This window comes from Akanthomyces muscarius, chromosome 3 (assembly GCF_028009165.1).
Source record: "Akanthomyces muscarius strain Ve6 chromosome 3, whole genome shotgun sequence".
Lineage (NCBI taxonomy): Eukaryota > Fungi > Ascomycota > Sordariomycetes > Hypocreales > Cordycipitaceae > Akanthomyces > Akanthomyces muscarius.
Genome location: NC_079243.1, coordinates 1,608,130 through 1,625,036, shown reverse-complemented (window position 1 = coordinate 1,625,036; position 16,907 = coordinate 1,608,130). Strand labels below are relative to the sequence as shown.

Here is a 16,907-nt window from a genome sequence, read left to right as displayed (position 1 = left end):
AAAGGTAGCGACCGTAATGCAAAGAAGCAGCCATGATACAAACCAGTGTCAGTCTCTCTCCCGGGCAGAAGACTGAAACTACCACTCCAGGTCCCTGAGCCTCAGCGCCTCGGTCAAACTTCCCATCACCGGCAGCGCGTTGGCCCGCTCGCCGACCACCTTCCCCCTCTGGCGCATGCGTGTCCAAAATACGGGGCAGTCCTTGCTGTCACATTTCACATCGTCCAGCGGCGCCACACCCATGCAGCTGCGACATATGGTGAGCAGCTTCTGGTACTTGTTCTCCTCGGTCGTGAGCTTCGTCTGCAGCGCGAGCAGCGACGACGCCGTCTGCGCTCTACACCTAGGACACAGCGACGTCGTGTGTGCTGATGCCGCTGTCGCTGCGGAGGCTTCTCGAAGAAACTTGACGCCGCAGACCAGACAGTGAGTCGACTTCATGTACGACTCGAGCGTGGAGCGCTTCTGCCTGGCCCCCTCGACGCCAGGCGTCGTCGCCGTGTGGTAGATGCGCTGCACCTTGGGCATCTCGTCGTACCACTGGCGGACGTTTGCGCCGACGAGGTTAAAGATGCGCTCGAGCGGCGGTATGAGGTTCTTGCCTATGTAGTACTCGGCGTCGAGCTGCCAGTGCGGGTTCGCGAGGAGCTCCTCGGGCGCGACGCAGCGGTCGATGAGGCGGGCTCCGGGGGCCCCGGTGATGACGACGTACGGCACGCGCTCGCCGTACTGCGGCTCGGCGCGGGCATCGTCGAGCATCTTGCGCGCGCTGATGAGGGCGCCGGCTGGCGGCGGGCCCTTGTCCGAGTAGCTCCCGAGGCGGACCTCGCGCGCAAAACAGAAATCCTGGACGCTGACGGCGCCGCGCATAATCTTGGCGCACTGCGCTTGAAAGTAGGCCTTGATCTGGCTGAGGTCGGCCGTCTCAAAAAGCATCCGGAGCGCCTTCTCCTCAATTTTCTGCTCGGCGGGCGTGCCGTCGCGACGGACCGTCTCGATTCCCTTGGCGTCGAACACAGGAGTGACCTGGTCCTTGGTCTCATACATGTAGCCCACGTAGCGCTTCTTGGTCTGCAGCACGCACGGGAGGTAGACCTTCTCAAACTTGAGTTTCATGGGCCGCGGGTTCATCTGGGAGATTTCGTGCGCAATCTCGTTGCCAATGTCAAAGGCCTGGTCTTTGGTGCGGCCCTTGAGATAGATAAACAGGCTGTCCGTGTCACCGTAGACGACCTCGGCGCCCCATTTCTCAACAGAGTGAATGTAGGCTATGGACCGCTCGAGCGTCTCGCGTGCTGTCTGCACGATGCTGTCTGCAATTTCGGAGCACGGCATGCGGCCAGAAAACGAGGCCGAGGTGTAGCCGTATGTGACGTTGGCCAGCAGCTTCAGAGCCAGCTGTCTATTGTTGAGGAGCTGCTGTAGCATCTTGTCGGCCTTGTCTTCCTTCATACCGCTCTTGACCATGACTCTGGTCTCCAAGATTTCAGTCAACATCTTTGCGAGCAAAGACTTGCGAATCTCTGCCTTGACAAACATCATGCCGTTAGGCGCAATGTTGATGTAGTCTTTGAGCAGCGCCATGAGCCCAGCTTGTCGCTTATACTCCGTGAAGCCCATCTTGCTTGTCCCGCACCAGTTAACGATGCGGCCCAAAAAGGTCGAGTAGCAGTAATTATAGGCAATCATGACGCTGGGGTAAAGACTCTGGAAATCCAGCACAAGCAGCGGGCTGCTGTAAAATGCGCTCTGTGGCTCCATGACAAGTGGTAGGCATTCCAGCGCGTTTTGGCCGCCGACTTGCTTCTTGCTCGGGGAGATGAGTAAAAAGTTCTCTGGCTTTGCGATACGAAACATGATTGACTCGACTTTGAACTGGGAGCCGCGCGAAAACACCGAGAAAAAGTCAACACCGAGAAGCCTGGCCTGCTCGCTAGTCCTGGGGATAAGTTCGTTGGCCTCAAGAATCTGCAAGTCAACCTTGGTACGGCTCTGATAATAGCGAAGCAGCTTTGAGAGGTCGTGGGGCTTACCACTCTTATACCAACCCGTCAAAGTCTTGTAGGAGAAATGCGGCACACGCCGGTGAAGCAAATGCCAAGCGACATTTTCCATGGTGTATTGCAGCAAGTTAAGTTCTCCGCGCATGGCGCGCCAAATATTGATCATGTGGCGGCCAGTCACCCGAATGGTCGACGTGGTGTTGAAGCCCCAGCGATCGCTTTGTTTGCCAAATCTACCGTGCGACTGGGCATTAACTCTGGAGAGCTCGTCGCATAGATTATAGTCATATTTGAGTCTTGCTCTCTCCATCAAAAAGCCCCAGGAACCGCCATGAACTTCGTATCCCGTTAAAACATCGGGATCTAGTTCCTTCACCACGTCAACTATGCGCACAAGTAGATCTAGCTCCGATTCCTCTTCAATTACTTCGGCTTTGCAAGCTTTGCGCATGCGTCTTGTCGCGTCACTTCCCGATCCCAGAACGATAAGGCCAGATATGGTGCCGTCGCCGTCACCTTGAGAGGCGTACGTCACTTCGTCGCCCTTGCAGCACCAAAAGATGCACTGCACTTCATCTTCTTCGGGGTTGGGCACCAACTTCGCTCGCGTGTTAACGTGAACCTCAAGGCTCATGGTACTCATATACTGCACTTCATGCTGAACACTGGTGGACTTGCGCTGCTGCGTGTACTTAAAGCCATGCTTGTTTTTTGGCGTTGGGCCGTCGATCTGAGACAGGTATCTGTTGCGACGTTGCACAAAACTTTGTGACTTTGCAGCCAACTCCTTCTCCTCGAGCCAGTGTGCAACCTCGATAAATGTGGGAGGCGGAGCACCAATTTCCCAGGTCCGCAATGTGCATTTCTTCCTCTGTCTCTGTAGTGCGAGATCAGAGGGCACGGAAGTTACTTTAAGAGTTCCGTTGCAGTCGTTGGGAGAGTCAAAGATGCCACCGAAGTCAAAGGCGGGTAAATATGGAAGCGAGTCACCCAGCAACCGAAATTCTCGGCCTGCATATTCCCTACTCCTGACAGGAACATCCTTCTCATTGCTGAAAAATGGGTCTTGATAAAGCTGATCAGGCAAATGGAAATGCACTAGCGAGTCTGCATGGCTTGGCGGCGGTGGGAGGGTTGAAAAAATTATGGTTGGGCGTGACGACGCCTCGGCGATCGCTTGTGGAATCTTGTCTGCGGCATTGCTGCTCGTGGAGTCGAGGAGACTAGCATGTGACGAGGAAAATGGTTGCGAGGATGGAAAATAAAATCCGTGATTGTCAGACGAAGTGAAAGCAGACAAAAACTCTGAATGGTGCTGTTCGGGCAGGCTACCATTGCTTGCTTGTGAAGCCGATGGTTTGCTTCTTTGGCTCAGGCGCAATCTTGCGTGGGGGTCATTCTGATTCTTGACAATCGGAAAATTGAGCGTAGGGCTTGGCGAGGTGAGTCCGTCTGTAACTTTTGGTGCTGGCGAAGACGGCAAGCTGAATGTAGCTCTTCGCTCGTGGGCGCCTCGCTCCGTCTTTGTCTTCGGTGGAGTCATGTCCTCTTGTTTGGCCTTTTTCGAAAGCATGTCAGACCAGAGCCCAGAACCGGAACGTTTCAGCTCTCTCTTCTGATTTGGCGCGAGGTTGTGGTATTTAGATTTCCCGATAAAACCGCCATTCTCAGCAGCTTTTATAATGGTGCTTGATACAGCCATCACAGGCGGACGACCTGTTCTGCAGCCGCTCACACAAATGCCCGGCATCAACTCCTCCAGTTTTCTCTCTCCAGATATCGCCGAATCCATAAGATTTTCTGGAGAGTCTGCCTCGGCTTCTGAATCTGAATCTTGCTCCTCGTCTTTCATCAGTTGATGCAAAGCTTCATCATCGGACTGTTGGAAATAAAAAGATTCATCGGCAGCGTCTGCTTGTCGCGCCTTGTGTTCATCGACCTCAATACTGCTTGCCGGATCAATCTTGCTGGCTGTGACTCCAGACGGGAGGCCAAGTGCTGGCACAAGACTGGTGGGATGCAGGTCTTCAACTGATTGTAGTACGGTCTTGATAGTCGCCTCAAATGGAACTGGCCGAAGAAAATCATCAAAAGTGGGCAAATCGGGGCCAACACTTTCACGATCTGCAGCAGCCAGCTCTTCAATTTTCATCTTGTACTCATCCTCGTGGATCCAAGCCTGTGACAGTGAAGCTCGTGGCTCCGCAGACATCGGCACCAAAGCTTCAGGCGGAAATGGCGTGCTGCCAGGTTTGAGTTGAGGCATGCGCCGTCGTCGCCGTGCCGTTTCATCTTTCCATAATCCTGCCATGCTATGTACGAGCTTCATATCGTTCGGCAACGGATTTCTGAGCTCAACAAATTGATGATGGAGCTGCCGTTCTTGCACCAGCTTTCGGTTTGTGATGTCCTGCACGCATATATCCACCTCGATGGAGCAGCGGCTAACACGAGGTAATGCATGATCCTCAGTTACGCGACCACGAGGTATGGACAGGTCATGCCACAAATGCAAAGAATTGGAACCGTCTTTGTGAGCAGGAACAGGCGCACGAAATGCCGCCTGCGATGCATCCAAATAGTCGCAGCCGAACAAGTTATAGTCGATCATAAATTGAGAGAGGTACTGCAGGTGAGCCTCATAAGGCTGAAACTTTTGCTTCAATATGGCGCCTTGTTGAAGCAAATCAGCTAAGCGCGTCATTACCATGGGGTTGAACATGTAAATCTTGAGGAAGAAGCGATATCCGACATGGTAGCCGTAGAACGGGACACCTTTGACAAGGGTGATGCGCGCAACGAATCTCGAATTGAGGCCTTGCTCATCTCGTCGAAAGCTCACGGAAAGAGCATGGTCAATGGAGAGATGCAGCCTATAAATGTAGGATCCGACTTGAGACCAGTCAACACCATGTTATTTACTGACAGGGGTCTTACACACCTTCATCTTGGGAAAGACCACCTTCGTATTCGACGAATAAATAGGGAAAGGCTCCATGAATATGTGCGCACACTTTCTGGCCCGTCTCTGTCGACCCGAAGATGCGGATGACGGGAACTTTTGGCCCCCTGGCCGCCTGCGAAGGTCGTATGTCATTGCGAAGCTGCGGGTCGTATACAGTGGGCGTCGCCTGGTAATTGTCGATACAGTTCAACCTGACGCGGAACAAGTCCATTATCTCCAACACGTGAATCCATCTGAGCGCATGGCGTTTGGTAAGTCGAGACTTGAAAGCAATGAACTTTTGAGGCCAAAACTTTGACGCCACTGCTGTAGATGCTTGCTCACTCACATACATAAAGAGAGTGGCCCCCGCGACGCGACAGGCAGGCAGCGATGCAATCTCCACTACGCGAACGCACGTGACGATAATCGCCTCTTATCGCCTGTCATTGCCTATTCTTTTGCGCAGCCTTTGCTCGACAGCAGGTCGATGTCGGCGCGCTGCCTACGATAATCACCTTCCGCACTACATCTATTAGCCTATAATCGTCTCCATCTACGATACACTCAAACAGCAGACTGCGCGCAGTCTGCTCGCCACCAGAACGATGCCTCCCCCACCACAGAGAAAACCCGAGACTGGCGCTGCGAATAAGGAAGAGAACATTTACATTCCCTCTTTCATCAGCAAGAAACCCTTCTATGCGGGCGATGACGATGACGACGGCGCCGATTACCTGAAGCATCAGCGTCGCGAAGAAAAGCAAGAATCCACAAAATGGTACGACCGCGGCAGAAAGGCTGGCCCGGCCGCTACCAAGTATCGCAAAGGCGCCTGCGAGAATTGCGGCGCCATGACACACAAGGCCAAGGATTGCCTGAGCCGGCCTCGCGCAAAGGGAGCAAAGTGGACTGGCAAGGACATCCAGGCCGACGAGATCGTCCAAAACGTCAACCTAAACTGGGACGCCAAACGAGATCGCTGGAACGGCTACGACGCCAAAGAATACAAACATGTGGTCGAAGACTACAACGAAATGGAGAAACTGCGAAAAATGGCACAACAAGGCGCCGGCGCCGACGATGAGGACGATGACGGCGACAAGTACGCAGAGGAGAACGATATGAGCAAGCACCAGAGCACAGCTACGCGACAGCTGCGTATACGAGAAGATACGGCTAAATATTTGCTGAATCTGGATCTTGAGTCGGCCAAGTACGACCCCAAGACGCGATCGCTGGTTGATGGTGGCGCGACCGCCGACAAAGCCGCGGATATGTTTGCCGAGGAAGGATTTATGCGGTCGTCTGGCGATGCCGGTGAATTCGAACAGGCCCAAAGACTCGCATGGGAGGCTCAGGAGAAGTCTGGCGATACTTCTTTACATATGCAAGCCAACCCCACTGCCGGAGCCTTTCTCCGTAAACAGGAGGCCGAGGAGGAGGAGCAGAAGCGAGCCGCGAGAGAAAACTTGCTCCGAGAAAAATACGGCGGTGGAGAGCAGAAGGCGATGCCAAGCTCTCTGCGCAACATGACAATTACAGAATCCGAAACCTTTGTCGAATACGACGAGGCTGGGTTGATCAAGGGCGCGCCGAGAAAGAAGGCCAAGTCAAAGTACAAGGAAGACGTCTTGATCAACAACCACACTGCAGTATGGGGGAGTTGGTGGGCAAGTTTCAAATGGGGGTATGCTTGCTGCCACTCTTTTGTGAAGAACAGTTACTGCACTGGAAACGAGGGCAAGCTGGCATGGGAGGCTGCGGAACTACAACGCTCAGGCGCCAATCTCGCTGATGGTGACGTCGAAGGGACACAAGCCGACGAAAAGAAGCTTGCCATCAAATCGGAAGACGTTGAAAAGCCCAAGAAGAGAACTCGAGAAGAAATGATGAATGGCGTCACTGAAGAAGAGATGGAGGAATACCGCCGCAAGAGAACCGTGGCAGCGGACCCCATGGCGAATTTCTTGGGCAAGGACGAGCTCATATAAATGGAACCCCTTGTACATATGTCTTAAAAAGATACTAGCATTATACCACTGAGCGATGCTAGCTAAGTGTTATGTAAACATTTTCACGTCGCGAGCGACAATGCCGTAATTGTTTGTAATCATTTCCATTTTTATTCCATTGATCAACGCCCCGAGCTATGACGCGAAATCCCTTTCCGAATTTCAAATGGCATTTTCATTTCACAATGTTCGTGAGGGCAAGCACTAACTTTCGTTGTCTATGCATTTACTCCTCCTCCTCCTCCTCGCCCTCAGCGCCATCGGCAGCAGCCTTGGCCTTCTTTCTGCGGACACGGCCAGGACGACCAGAGCCGAAGGGAGAGTTGAGAGCAAAGTCAATGTGCTTCTGGGAGTCGAGACGGACAATGAAAGAAGGAACGTTGACGATCTGCTTGCCGACGCGGATGTGGCGCTGGCGGATCAGGACACGGGCGTGGTGGATGGACTTGGCAAGACCAAGCTTGTAGACGCAGGTCTGGAGACGACGCTCAAGGAAATCCTCAAGCTTGAGGGCAAGAACGTAATCGAGTTTCATGCGGGACTCGTCGAGGACACCGACACGGACGAGACGGCGAATGAGGGCATTGCCTTCGAACAGACGCTTGGGGTCCTTCTCGTCGAGGGTGAGGAGCTGACTGCAGGTGGGAAGAAATCGTTAGCCAATTTTCTTCGTCCATGTATAATTCGAGGCTTGGCAATATCTTACCGAGCAGCACGACGAATCTTGGACAGCGTCAGACCGACGCGCCACACCTCACGCTTGTTGCGGAGGCCATACTCGCCAACGAGCTTCAGCTCGGAGTCACTATTGCATCGGAGTCAGTTTTAAGTCACAATCGACGTAAACAGAGACAAGCTCATGTTCAGTGGCCGGTGAATACTGACAGTCGGGCAGACTCGAAAGGTCTACGGGGGACACGAGAGGTCTTGGAGTGGGCGCGGGGAGGCATCCTGGGTTGAAGATGTTAGGAATTGAAGGAATCTCAATTGGGGTCAACTTTGAGCACTTACTTGACTTTACTCCGTGATGGTTGCTGGAGGGTGAACTTTTGCGCAGGCCTGGGAAATCGTTAAAGTGTTGTGGGGATTGGACACGGCCACACGGCAGGGTCACGTGTGCCAATTTTTGCGAACCCTAACCGGGGCGCACGGGCCACCATCCCACCAAGTGCATTTCTTTGCCCTACGCAAACCAGCGGTAGCGAGAAAGTGGACAAGGGCAACGAAAAAAAAAGTATTAGCTAAGCATCGCAAGCCCACAAGCTGTGCGCAAAATCAGTAGTCAATCCACTCGCGCTTTTGTTGCACTTTGTCAATCCACGATCACCAACACCGAAACTCCCCGTGTCGTTCCGGTAACAATCAGACAAAATGGGTCACTCCTACGGAAAGAGAGCGGGCACCCGCGTACGTTATTCTCGAATTCGAATGTTGGGGGGATGAGGGGAATCGTCTTTTGTACTGACCAAGTTGTGTAGTATGCCTTCGCCCGCGACTTTCGCAAGAAGGGTATGCTGTCTATGACCACCTACCTGCGCCAGTACCGGTATGTCGACCTCGAAGCGAGACGGAGAAATTTGCGACAGAAGGAATGGAATGGCTAATGAGCAAATAGCGTCGGTGATATTGTCGATATCAAGGTCAACGGTGCCGTCCAGAAGGGGTAAGATTCAACCACCATCCCGAACGTTTGACGTAGCGATTATTTGCGAGCGAACGAACGAGGGAGAACTTTTGAACGAATGGAAGTCGGAAACTAACCGGGTAAACAGTATGCCCTTCAAGGTCTACCACGGCAAGACCGGTGTCGTCTACAACGTCACCAAGTCCTCCGTCGGCATCATCATCTACAAGAAGGTCAACCACCGTTACCTGGAGAAGCGCCTGAACATCCGCATCGAGCATGTTCAGCCTTCGCGCTCCCGCGACGACTTCCTCCGCCGCGTCAAGGAGAACGCCGAGAAGAAGAAGGCTGCCAGCGCCAGCGGCACCACCGTCCACCTCAAGCGCCTGCCGCTCATGCCCCGTGAGGCCCGCACCGTCTCCCTCACCGACGTGCCCCCCGAGACTGTCACCCCTCTCCCCTACGAGACTACGATTTAAAAAAGGAAAATTGGGTTGCGCCGGGGGATGCTGCGGTTTTTGTTATTTTCTTGTGGTGTTGCGTCCGGATGGGAAAGATTCTCAGCATGGCAGGGTCTGCATTTTGATGTCCATAGGGAATGAAACTAAAAAAATGACATCTACACAACATATGATGTTTCCCAAGTACTGAAACTGTGAAACTAACTGTATGGGATCGTGGATGTCCTGCAGAGACGGCGCTACTCAGTTACTCACTAGGGTCTATCGATCGCTACAACGTCCAGTCGAGTGTTGTACTGAAATCAAACAAATCAAACTTAGCGCAGATGGCAAAATAGACCGAAGCTCAAAAGTTCGAAATTGGCTGTTACATTCTTGGGTATGAACCACCTCACGACAAAGAATCGCTGTGCAAAGAAGGAAACTTGCCTGACTGGAGGCGGTTATCATTATCGCTGAGCCAAGCAATCAAGGATCACTCACGTTGGCTTAGAATCAGGCTGTGGCGTACTTCTCCGTGGTGGTAAGCCAGACTCCTTCCCCGCGTTCGTGCGGTACCCTATACGTCCCCTTGCATCATTAACGCTGGAGCCCAGTCCGCGAGTGGTGACTTGATTGTTCTTCATTTTGAACACATGTGATTTGACAATGTCTGTAAATGTCGTTAATTCCGACAGCGAAAACAGTGACGGCTTCGTTGTGACGGACAAGCCAAACAAAGATTCATTTGGGACTTCCCCACTTGCAGCGAACAAGCTCACCAAAGTGCGAGAGTGGCTTCAGCCAACCGCGTACGACATCTCGGGCGGTGAATACAGAAAGCATGCATCCTCATACCTTTCAGGGACCGGGGACTGGCTTACTGCTTTGCCCGAGTACCAGCAGTGGCTGACGAATCGAGACCATGGCCTTCTCTGGGTCAAAGGGATACCTGGGTCGGGCAAATCGGTCATGGCCGCCAAACTTATCGCTGAATTGACCACGTCGGAACCCAAATGCCCAGTCTTGTACTTTTTCTTTCGGCAAATCATCGATGCCAACCATGAGCCTGCGGCACTGCTGCGCGACTGGATGGATCAGCTCCTGGAGCACAGTCCAGTTTTGCAGCAGCAGCTGTACTCCTACGTCAAGGATGGTCGGTCTTTGGAGAGTGTATCGCCAGATGACATGTGGAAAGATTTAAAAATGGCTTTTGCATGCTTGACCGGAAAAGTGTTTTGCATTACCGACGCTCTTGATGAAATGGACCATGGCAATGATTCGTTCCTCCAAGCACTCGCAAACCTCGGACTTTGGCGGCCTGACAGGGTCAAGGTCCTCATGACGAGCCGGCCTGTTCCATCCGTCGAGACTCCCTTGCATTCGATATCATGTCTCAAAATTCGTCTCCAGGAAGACGAGGTCGATAACGACATCTCGCACTTCGTCAAGCACTCCTTGAAAAAATCACAAATCGATGAAAAGTACTGGCCTTCAATCATCAGCGCGGTCCCGGGCAGAGCAAACGGTCTCTTCCTATACGCCCGGCTCACAATGGATACCTTTCTTAAACCCGACACCGACATAGAAACAGCCCTGGCACGCCTCCCCACCGACCTCGGCGTCCTCTACACGAATCTTCTTGCAGAGCATTTTGCTCGCTCCGGGGTAGACGAACAGATCCAGCGGCTGATCCTGCAGGCAGTCACGCATGCCACGCGGCCACTCCGACTGCTTGAAATCGCTGAAATGCTCAGCGTGGTTGACGAGAGCTCAAGTTTGAAAGCGCGAAAAGACCTCGTCAAAGCAGCCTGTGGCCCACTTCTGGAGATACTCGCTGATGAAACAGTCTCTGTGATACACCACTCTTTTACCGAGTACCTGAAAGGTGTTACAAGGCCGAAGGGTGGCCCTGGCTATCCTGTCGTGGATTCCGGAGATGCCCACGAGCAGCTGGCATCAGCCTGCCTCCGCTACCTCCAGAGTGGAAGCTTGGACAACTTTCCTGCCAGTCTTCTCGAACAGGCACATCGCTCTACTACTGATGCCAAGGTGACATTGTGGCAGAAATACCCGTTCATCAAGTATGCGACTGGCAATTGGTTTAAGCATGTTGTCGCAGCGTGCTCCGCTTCGTCCGACGACTCAGAGCTGTGTACCAAAGTTTCCCAGTTTCTTGGAAATGATTTCTTAAGACGGGTTTGGTGCCGCCTAGAGTGGAAGAGCAACGCGTGGGATGTCTCGCAAGCCCACGTCGCCGCGAGATTGGGTCTCACAGGATACATTGGAGAACTCATCCGCCGCGGTGAGGATGTAGACTCCCTCGATGGCCACGGACGAACTCCTGTGTAAGTTGTTTCAGTATTCTTTGGTTTAATCCACCCGGTGCTTCATTAACATTATAACGCTACAGTTGGTGGGCTGCTAGTGAAGGCCATGCCGACACGGTCAAGAAATTAATCGCCGCAGACGCCAAGCTATATCTGACTGATACTGTTGACGGCTTCACCCCGCTGCATAAAGCCGCTCAAAAGAATCACTTCTTGGTAGCCCGCCTATTGCTACAAGCCGACGTGAGTCCTTTGATCCGAAAGGGTCTAGGTTCTACGTCAAATCACACTGCTCATGTTATACCTGACCACGGCGAGAGTCCTCTTCGATGCGCCTGCGAAAGAGGCCACTTTGAAGTATTCGATGAAATGCTGAAACATGTTGCGAATATCGAAAAAGTGCACTGGGCACTGGCATGGGCTGCATGTAGCGGGCAGTCTCGGCTGGTAGCCCGCATACTGGAGTATCCTGGTGTAAATGTCAATACCAAGGTCCACGGAAATACTTTTCTCTATTCAGCCTGTGGTAGCCTCGATTTCGAGACCATCAATTTACTACTACAAGCCGGGGCGGATGTGCATGCGCTCAGCATCGGCGACCGACACCCGCTGGCGGTTGATATCGATTACACCCCGAAGCCGACCAGTTCTGCAACCCACAGCTGCTTGCGTGGCATGTTCAACAATTCCAATTTGGAGTGCATAAACAGGGACACAATCATGATGGAAAACGCCAAAAAGTTGCTGAGCTCTCTATTTGCTGCTGGATTGGATGTGAATCATCATGACAGCATGGGACAGACCATTTTGCACCGAGCAACCAACTCGGCTGAGCTGGTTCGCGCGTTGGTCGTGGCAGGCGCCGATGCCACGGCTGTTGATCGCAAGAAAAACACACCCCTTCACTCTGTCAGCAAGCCCGAGGCCATTTCGATCCTCGTAGAAGATGGGGGCGCTGATGTTAACGCGAAGAATAAGGAAGGCAAAACTCCGCTCCATTGCGCAGTACGCGGCTCGCCAAATGTCATCTCAACGCTGCTTGAATATGGTAGTGATTGTGATATCGCAGACCATGATGGAAATAGTGCACTGCATTTGTTGCTCGACCGATCATCTTACAATGCCGGTCCAGAACACGTCCGTCTTCTGCTGCGAGCTGGGGCAGATCCCAACGTGAAGAACCACCGCGGGCTCACGCCGTTTCGAAGCATAAGCAGTCTACAGAGTGGTCAGGAATCTGCCGACTGCCTTATTCAAGCTGGCGCGGACATTGATGCAAAGGACAATGAAGGAAGGACTGCACTGTTCGACGCTGTAGGCAAGCCCTCCCTTATCAGTCAGGAACGTGTATGGACTCTCGAGTACCTGATAGATGCCGGCGCCTCGAAACAAATTCAAGACTTTCAGGGGCGCAAAATTGCACACGAGGCAATCAAAGGCGTGACGTCTCAGCACGACATTGGCCTGATTGTGCAGTGGCTGGATGTTTTGGATAGTCTGGAGCTACTCGACCTGGAGGCTGTTGATAACGCAGGCAATGGTCTCTTGCATGAACTTTGTTTCTACGTCGACAATCGCCGCCATAAGCGTGACGTCGGCATGCACCTGATTAGATTACTGACTGGTGCTGGGCTGGATATGTCGCGGAAAAATCATGCTGGACAAACGCCACTCCATCTCTTGTGCGCAAAGTCTTGCGATTCTGGAGGCTCGTCGTTCGTTTTCAATCAGCCTCCGGCATACGTGATCCGCAACGGCAAGAAAGTTGACGAGATTGACGCTAACGGAAATACTGCACTTCATGTTGCATCTGCGTATGAGCCATCTTGGTGCAAATTGCTGCTTGATGCTGGAGCGGATCCGACCAGGCGCAATCACGACGGCCTGACGCCACTTCATCTTGCTGCTCGCTGCAAGCAGAGCAATACGGTTGGGATGCTCCTGACGGCAATACATGATCGCCTGGGCGACACAGTTTCTGAAGAGCTTGCTGTGATAAACGCGCAAGTCGTGACCAGCAGCTACAATGTATACGAGCCGTTTGGCATTACTGCCCTATTCTATGCTTGCCAGTCTGGGCGGCCTGAGAGCGTCAAGCTTTTGCTAGACGCTGGCGCAGACCCAAACATCGGCAGTCCGTTTGTGGCATGCGCGCAGATGGAACACGAAACCCGATTGTGGACAGCCAAAGAAGCTGCGCCAGGTACTGCTGTAGCCGCGCTCCGGACATTCGACACAACACGACCTCCAATACCGACGTTAGCGCATCGATCGGAAATGTTTCATTCGTTTGCGACAACAAGGCTAGAAGAGATCCTAGACTTGCTAGTTTCGGCAGGCATCAATTTGTCGCTACTGGATGGTGATGGGACGGGTCAGCCGAATCCCTTTTCGAAAGCATCCAGCCTTGGTAGCAGTTATGCGTACAAGTGTTTGAAAACCATCAAGGACAAGTATGCAGACACAGCATATCCAGACACGGCACACATTGCGGCCCACGATCCTGCTCAAGGTTTGCGCTTACTCGACGAGCAGTTGGTGACGTGTGGCGATGCTGCATCCGTCGGCATGATACAGGAAAGTGGCTGGCTGAAGACAGAGGGTGTGGATATGGAGATATTCCGCGCCGTCATTATTCGTCGCCAATATCATTTGATAGAGCATATGATACAAGCAGGCTGTCGTTTCCTCGTGCAAGGCATACAGAACCTGGAATATCTTATTATCCATGGCCTTGCGTCTCTGTTTGATGAAATTTCACAGGCCGAAACGCAAGCACTATTAAGCGAGGGCGAGTGGCATGCGTTTGGAGACCCTTCAAAGGCCGGTCTTCACTTTCAGCCTAAGTCGCAAGGAGGGCCAGAGGATGGTCAGGTCGGAGGTGGTATGTCCAAACAAGAAAATCGAAATCTGCTGTTGGAGCACGCTACTAGGCGATCGCTGCCTAACATGGAGATTGTTGAGCTTCTCGTGGGCAAGTATGCAGTAAACATCAATGGTGGGAACAGAGACAAAGATACAGCGTTGCACATCATTGCACGGGGTCAACACTGGTGGCAGGGTGCACTGGCCTTGCCATTTCTTCTGAAATCCGGGGCAGATGTCGAATATCGAAACTCTGATGGCCAGACACCGCTCCATTTGGCATTGGACAAAGAGTACTTGCAGCTTGGCGAGCTTGGTCCATTTCACAGAGATGTCGCAGAGGCATTGATTGGCGCAGGCGCAGATGTCAATGCCATTGACGCGAAAGGACGGAGCTGCCTCGACTTGGCAGGGTACAGCACGAAGCTGATTGATTTACTAGTCAGCAACGGCGCAGTGATTGGCTCTAGCTCGATCTTTGCAGCGCTCAAGTCGGACAATGGGGCAGCACTTGAAAAGCTGCTGCAAGGAGGTGCAGACGCCAACGGCCGCATGCCGTTTATAGAAGAAAATCTCAGGGACAAGGAGCCTTCGGATGACTGCTACATGGACGGTAGCCGGATGACGTTTGACGCGGCACTGGTTCCTCGCCATGAGATAGTACCGCTTTACTATATCGCCTCCAAATCGGCCTTCCCGGAGGATGCGGATATGAGAAGCTGTTTCAGGAAACTTTTGAACCATGGCGCGGACATCTACGCAACTTTCAAGGTGCAGCGAGGAGGACGCCAGTGCAGACCGGCTTATGGCGAGGAGTACAACAAGGCGATTGGGGTTGCTGAAGCGGGTGAGGATGCAACCGAGCAGCGCACAGTTCTGCACGAACTTGTCCGTTTAGGGAAACTGAGCAAATGCGTGGCCGACGCCGTAGCCATCAACCCCGACTGCCGGGATCCCAAAGGATGCACTCTCCTGCATGCCGTTTGTGATAGCTGGGGTGGTCCGGATCGCGTGATTGATACAACTTCAGACAAAGACGACAGCGACGACGGCGTTGCGGACACGGACAAGAAGAAGGAGGACGGCATTACGGCATTCCAGCAGCTGCTGGCTCTTGGGTGCGACATCCAGGCGCGCGACGCCAGCGGACAAAGCATTGTGCACCACATGGTTTATCGCGGCTGGAAGCATCCGCAAAAGCTGTGGCGACTAGAAAATTCCGTGGCCGAGATTGCACGGATCTCACCCGAACTCCTCAGCGCGCCCAATGCCTCGGGCAACACGCCGCTGCACTACAGCGCCTTGTTGGCTACGTCTACTCGTCGATCGGGCAAGCCGGACCACAAGGACCGGATGGTCGACCTCACGCGGCTTCTACTGCGCAGCGGCGCCAACCCGACCGGCATCAACGACGACGGCAATAGCATTCTGCACCTAATGGCGCACAACCTAGACCACGGCGACGTGGCGGCGCTCTTTGCGGAGCTAGTAGCACGCGACAACGGGTTGGACGTGAATGCGCGCAACGCCCGCGGCGAGACGCCGCTCATGATCTATGCCAACCGCACCAGCGTGCTGCTCCGGCTCAAGGGCGAAGGCGGACGCTGCGGGCTGGTCCTGGTGCACGAGGAGGCGGCGGTGGACGCGGGCGTGGCGATGCTCAAGGCGGCGGGCGCGGATTTCGGCGTGCTGGACGCGCAGGGCAACGGGCTGCTGCACCGGGCGGCCGCGGACGAGGTGCAGCTCTTCAGAGCGCTGATGGTCAGGGGCGGGCTGGATCCGATGAGGGAGAATGAGGCGCATCAGACGGCGATTGATGTGGCGGCGACGTATAGTAATAACGAGATACTGGCACTGTTTGAGAACAAGGTGTAGAGGGCAAGTACACTCAGAGAGGCACAGATACTACCTAGGCGCTGTGAGCCCGCTAAAATAAGGTCTGGCCAGAACGGGCTGTAGGTTCATCGTGCAGACACTAGACGTGTTAGATGGCGTTTCCCAGCTTCTCAGTATGTGATGATTTGTTATCAGGCAATATCTTGATTTGTCCACTTCAGATCAGTTGCTAATTATAAGAATAATGATGATCAGCCCCTGGTACTGTCTGAGGGGAGAGTTGGCTCTGGTTATAGACTGGTTTCCAATACCCAGCTAACTAGTATACAGCAGACTTGTTTGACATATCTACATAATTGTAAATAGGCACTGCAACAGGATTCGACCTATTTTCTTTGGGTATCGCGAACCTAATTTCTCTGCCTGGTTTGTGAGACTTGCTTGCGCGGCTCTATGACGAGGCCTGGGGCGAGTGCTGAAACCGGATGACCAACTGCAGTGCCAAGAAAGCCGGCTGAACCGTTGGCATGTTATATAGTCTGCAATTTTTGACCATTTATAATGCCACGTCCATTTTACCACGTCAACTGTGCAAAGCAGCGTCTTGTGTAGTGGGGATTGACTGCTCTACTGAGTACATTGGTACCTCTCAACCCTGTGGCAGTGGCGCCTCGAAACCCCACACTACCCGAGCCCCAGCCACTGCAGCCTGAAGTCCATCACCAAAGCTGACGACTGCTCTCACGACTGCGCAGCTTTCGCATCGCCACTCGACTTACAGTTTCCCCATCGAGAGCGCGTTCTTGGTTGCAGCCATTGTACCAGGGAGCTGCGCTAGAATTTTCGACTC

The 16,907-nt window shown here is 53.3% G+C and overlaps 6 protein-coding genes across 6 annotated transcripts; 3 read left to right on the top strand and 3 right to left on the bottom strand.

Moving 5' to 3' along the window:
• Positions 1-78: 78 nt before the first annotated feature.
• On the bottom strand, positions 79-1,857 carry LMH87_001847 (uncharacterized protein; the record flags this gene model as incomplete). Its single annotated transcript, XM_056193194.1, has 1 exon — positions 79-1,857. One exon carries the CDS (start codon positions 1,855-1,857, stop codon positions 79-81), a length of 1,779 nt encoding a protein of 592 aa, XP_056050256.1.
• A 76-nt stretch (positions 1,858-1,933) lies between these two features.
• Positions 1,934-5,179, bottom strand: LMH87_001846 (uncharacterized protein; the record flags this gene model as incomplete). Its single annotated transcript, XM_056193193.1, has 3 exons — positions 1,934-1,959; positions 2,034-4,895; positions 4,945-5,179. 3 exons carry the CDS (start codon positions 5,177-5,179, stop codon positions 1,934-1,936), a joined length of 3,123 nt encoding a protein of 1,040 aa, XP_056050255.1.
• A 376-nt stretch (positions 5,180-5,555) lies between these two features.
• LMH87_001845 (uncharacterized protein) lies at positions 5,556-6,941 on the top strand (the record flags this gene model as incomplete). The annotated part of the gene is made up of 1 exon (XM_056193192.1): positions 5,556-6,941. The coding sequence occupies one exon, from the start codon at positions 5,556-5,558 to the stop codon at positions 6,939-6,941; it is 1,386 nt and encodes a 461-aa protein (XP_056050254.1).
• A 247-nt stretch (positions 6,942-7,188) lies between these two features.
• On the bottom strand, positions 7,189-8,122 carry LMH87_001844 (uncharacterized protein; the record flags this gene model as incomplete). The annotated part of the gene is made up of 5 exons (XM_056193191.1): positions 7,189-7,597; positions 7,669-7,767; positions 7,848-7,913; positions 7,974-8,021; positions 8,097-8,122. The coding sequence occupies 5 exons, from the start codon at positions 8,120-8,122 to the stop codon at positions 7,189-7,191; spliced, it is 648 nt and encodes a 215-aa protein (XP_056050253.1).
• A 211-nt stretch (positions 8,123-8,333) lies between these two features.
• On the top strand, positions 8,334-9,065 carry LMH87_001843 (uncharacterized protein; the record flags this gene model as incomplete). Its single annotated transcript, XM_056193190.1, has 4 exons — positions 8,334-8,369; positions 8,441-8,508; positions 8,578-8,625; positions 8,735-9,065. The coding sequence occupies 4 exons, from the start codon at positions 8,334-8,336 to the stop codon at positions 9,063-9,065; spliced, it is 483 nt and encodes a 160-aa protein (XP_056050252.1).
• A 630-nt stretch (positions 9,066-9,695) lies between these two features.
• Positions 9,696-16,096, top strand: LMH87_001842 (uncharacterized protein; the record flags this gene model as incomplete). The annotated part of the gene is made up of 2 exons (XM_056193187.1): positions 9,696-11,374; positions 11,440-16,096. 2 exons carry the CDS (start codon positions 9,696-9,698, stop codon positions 16,094-16,096), a joined length of 6,336 nt encoding a protein of 2,111 aa, XP_056050251.1.
• Between the last annotated feature and the right edge of the window lie 811 nt (positions 16,097-16,907).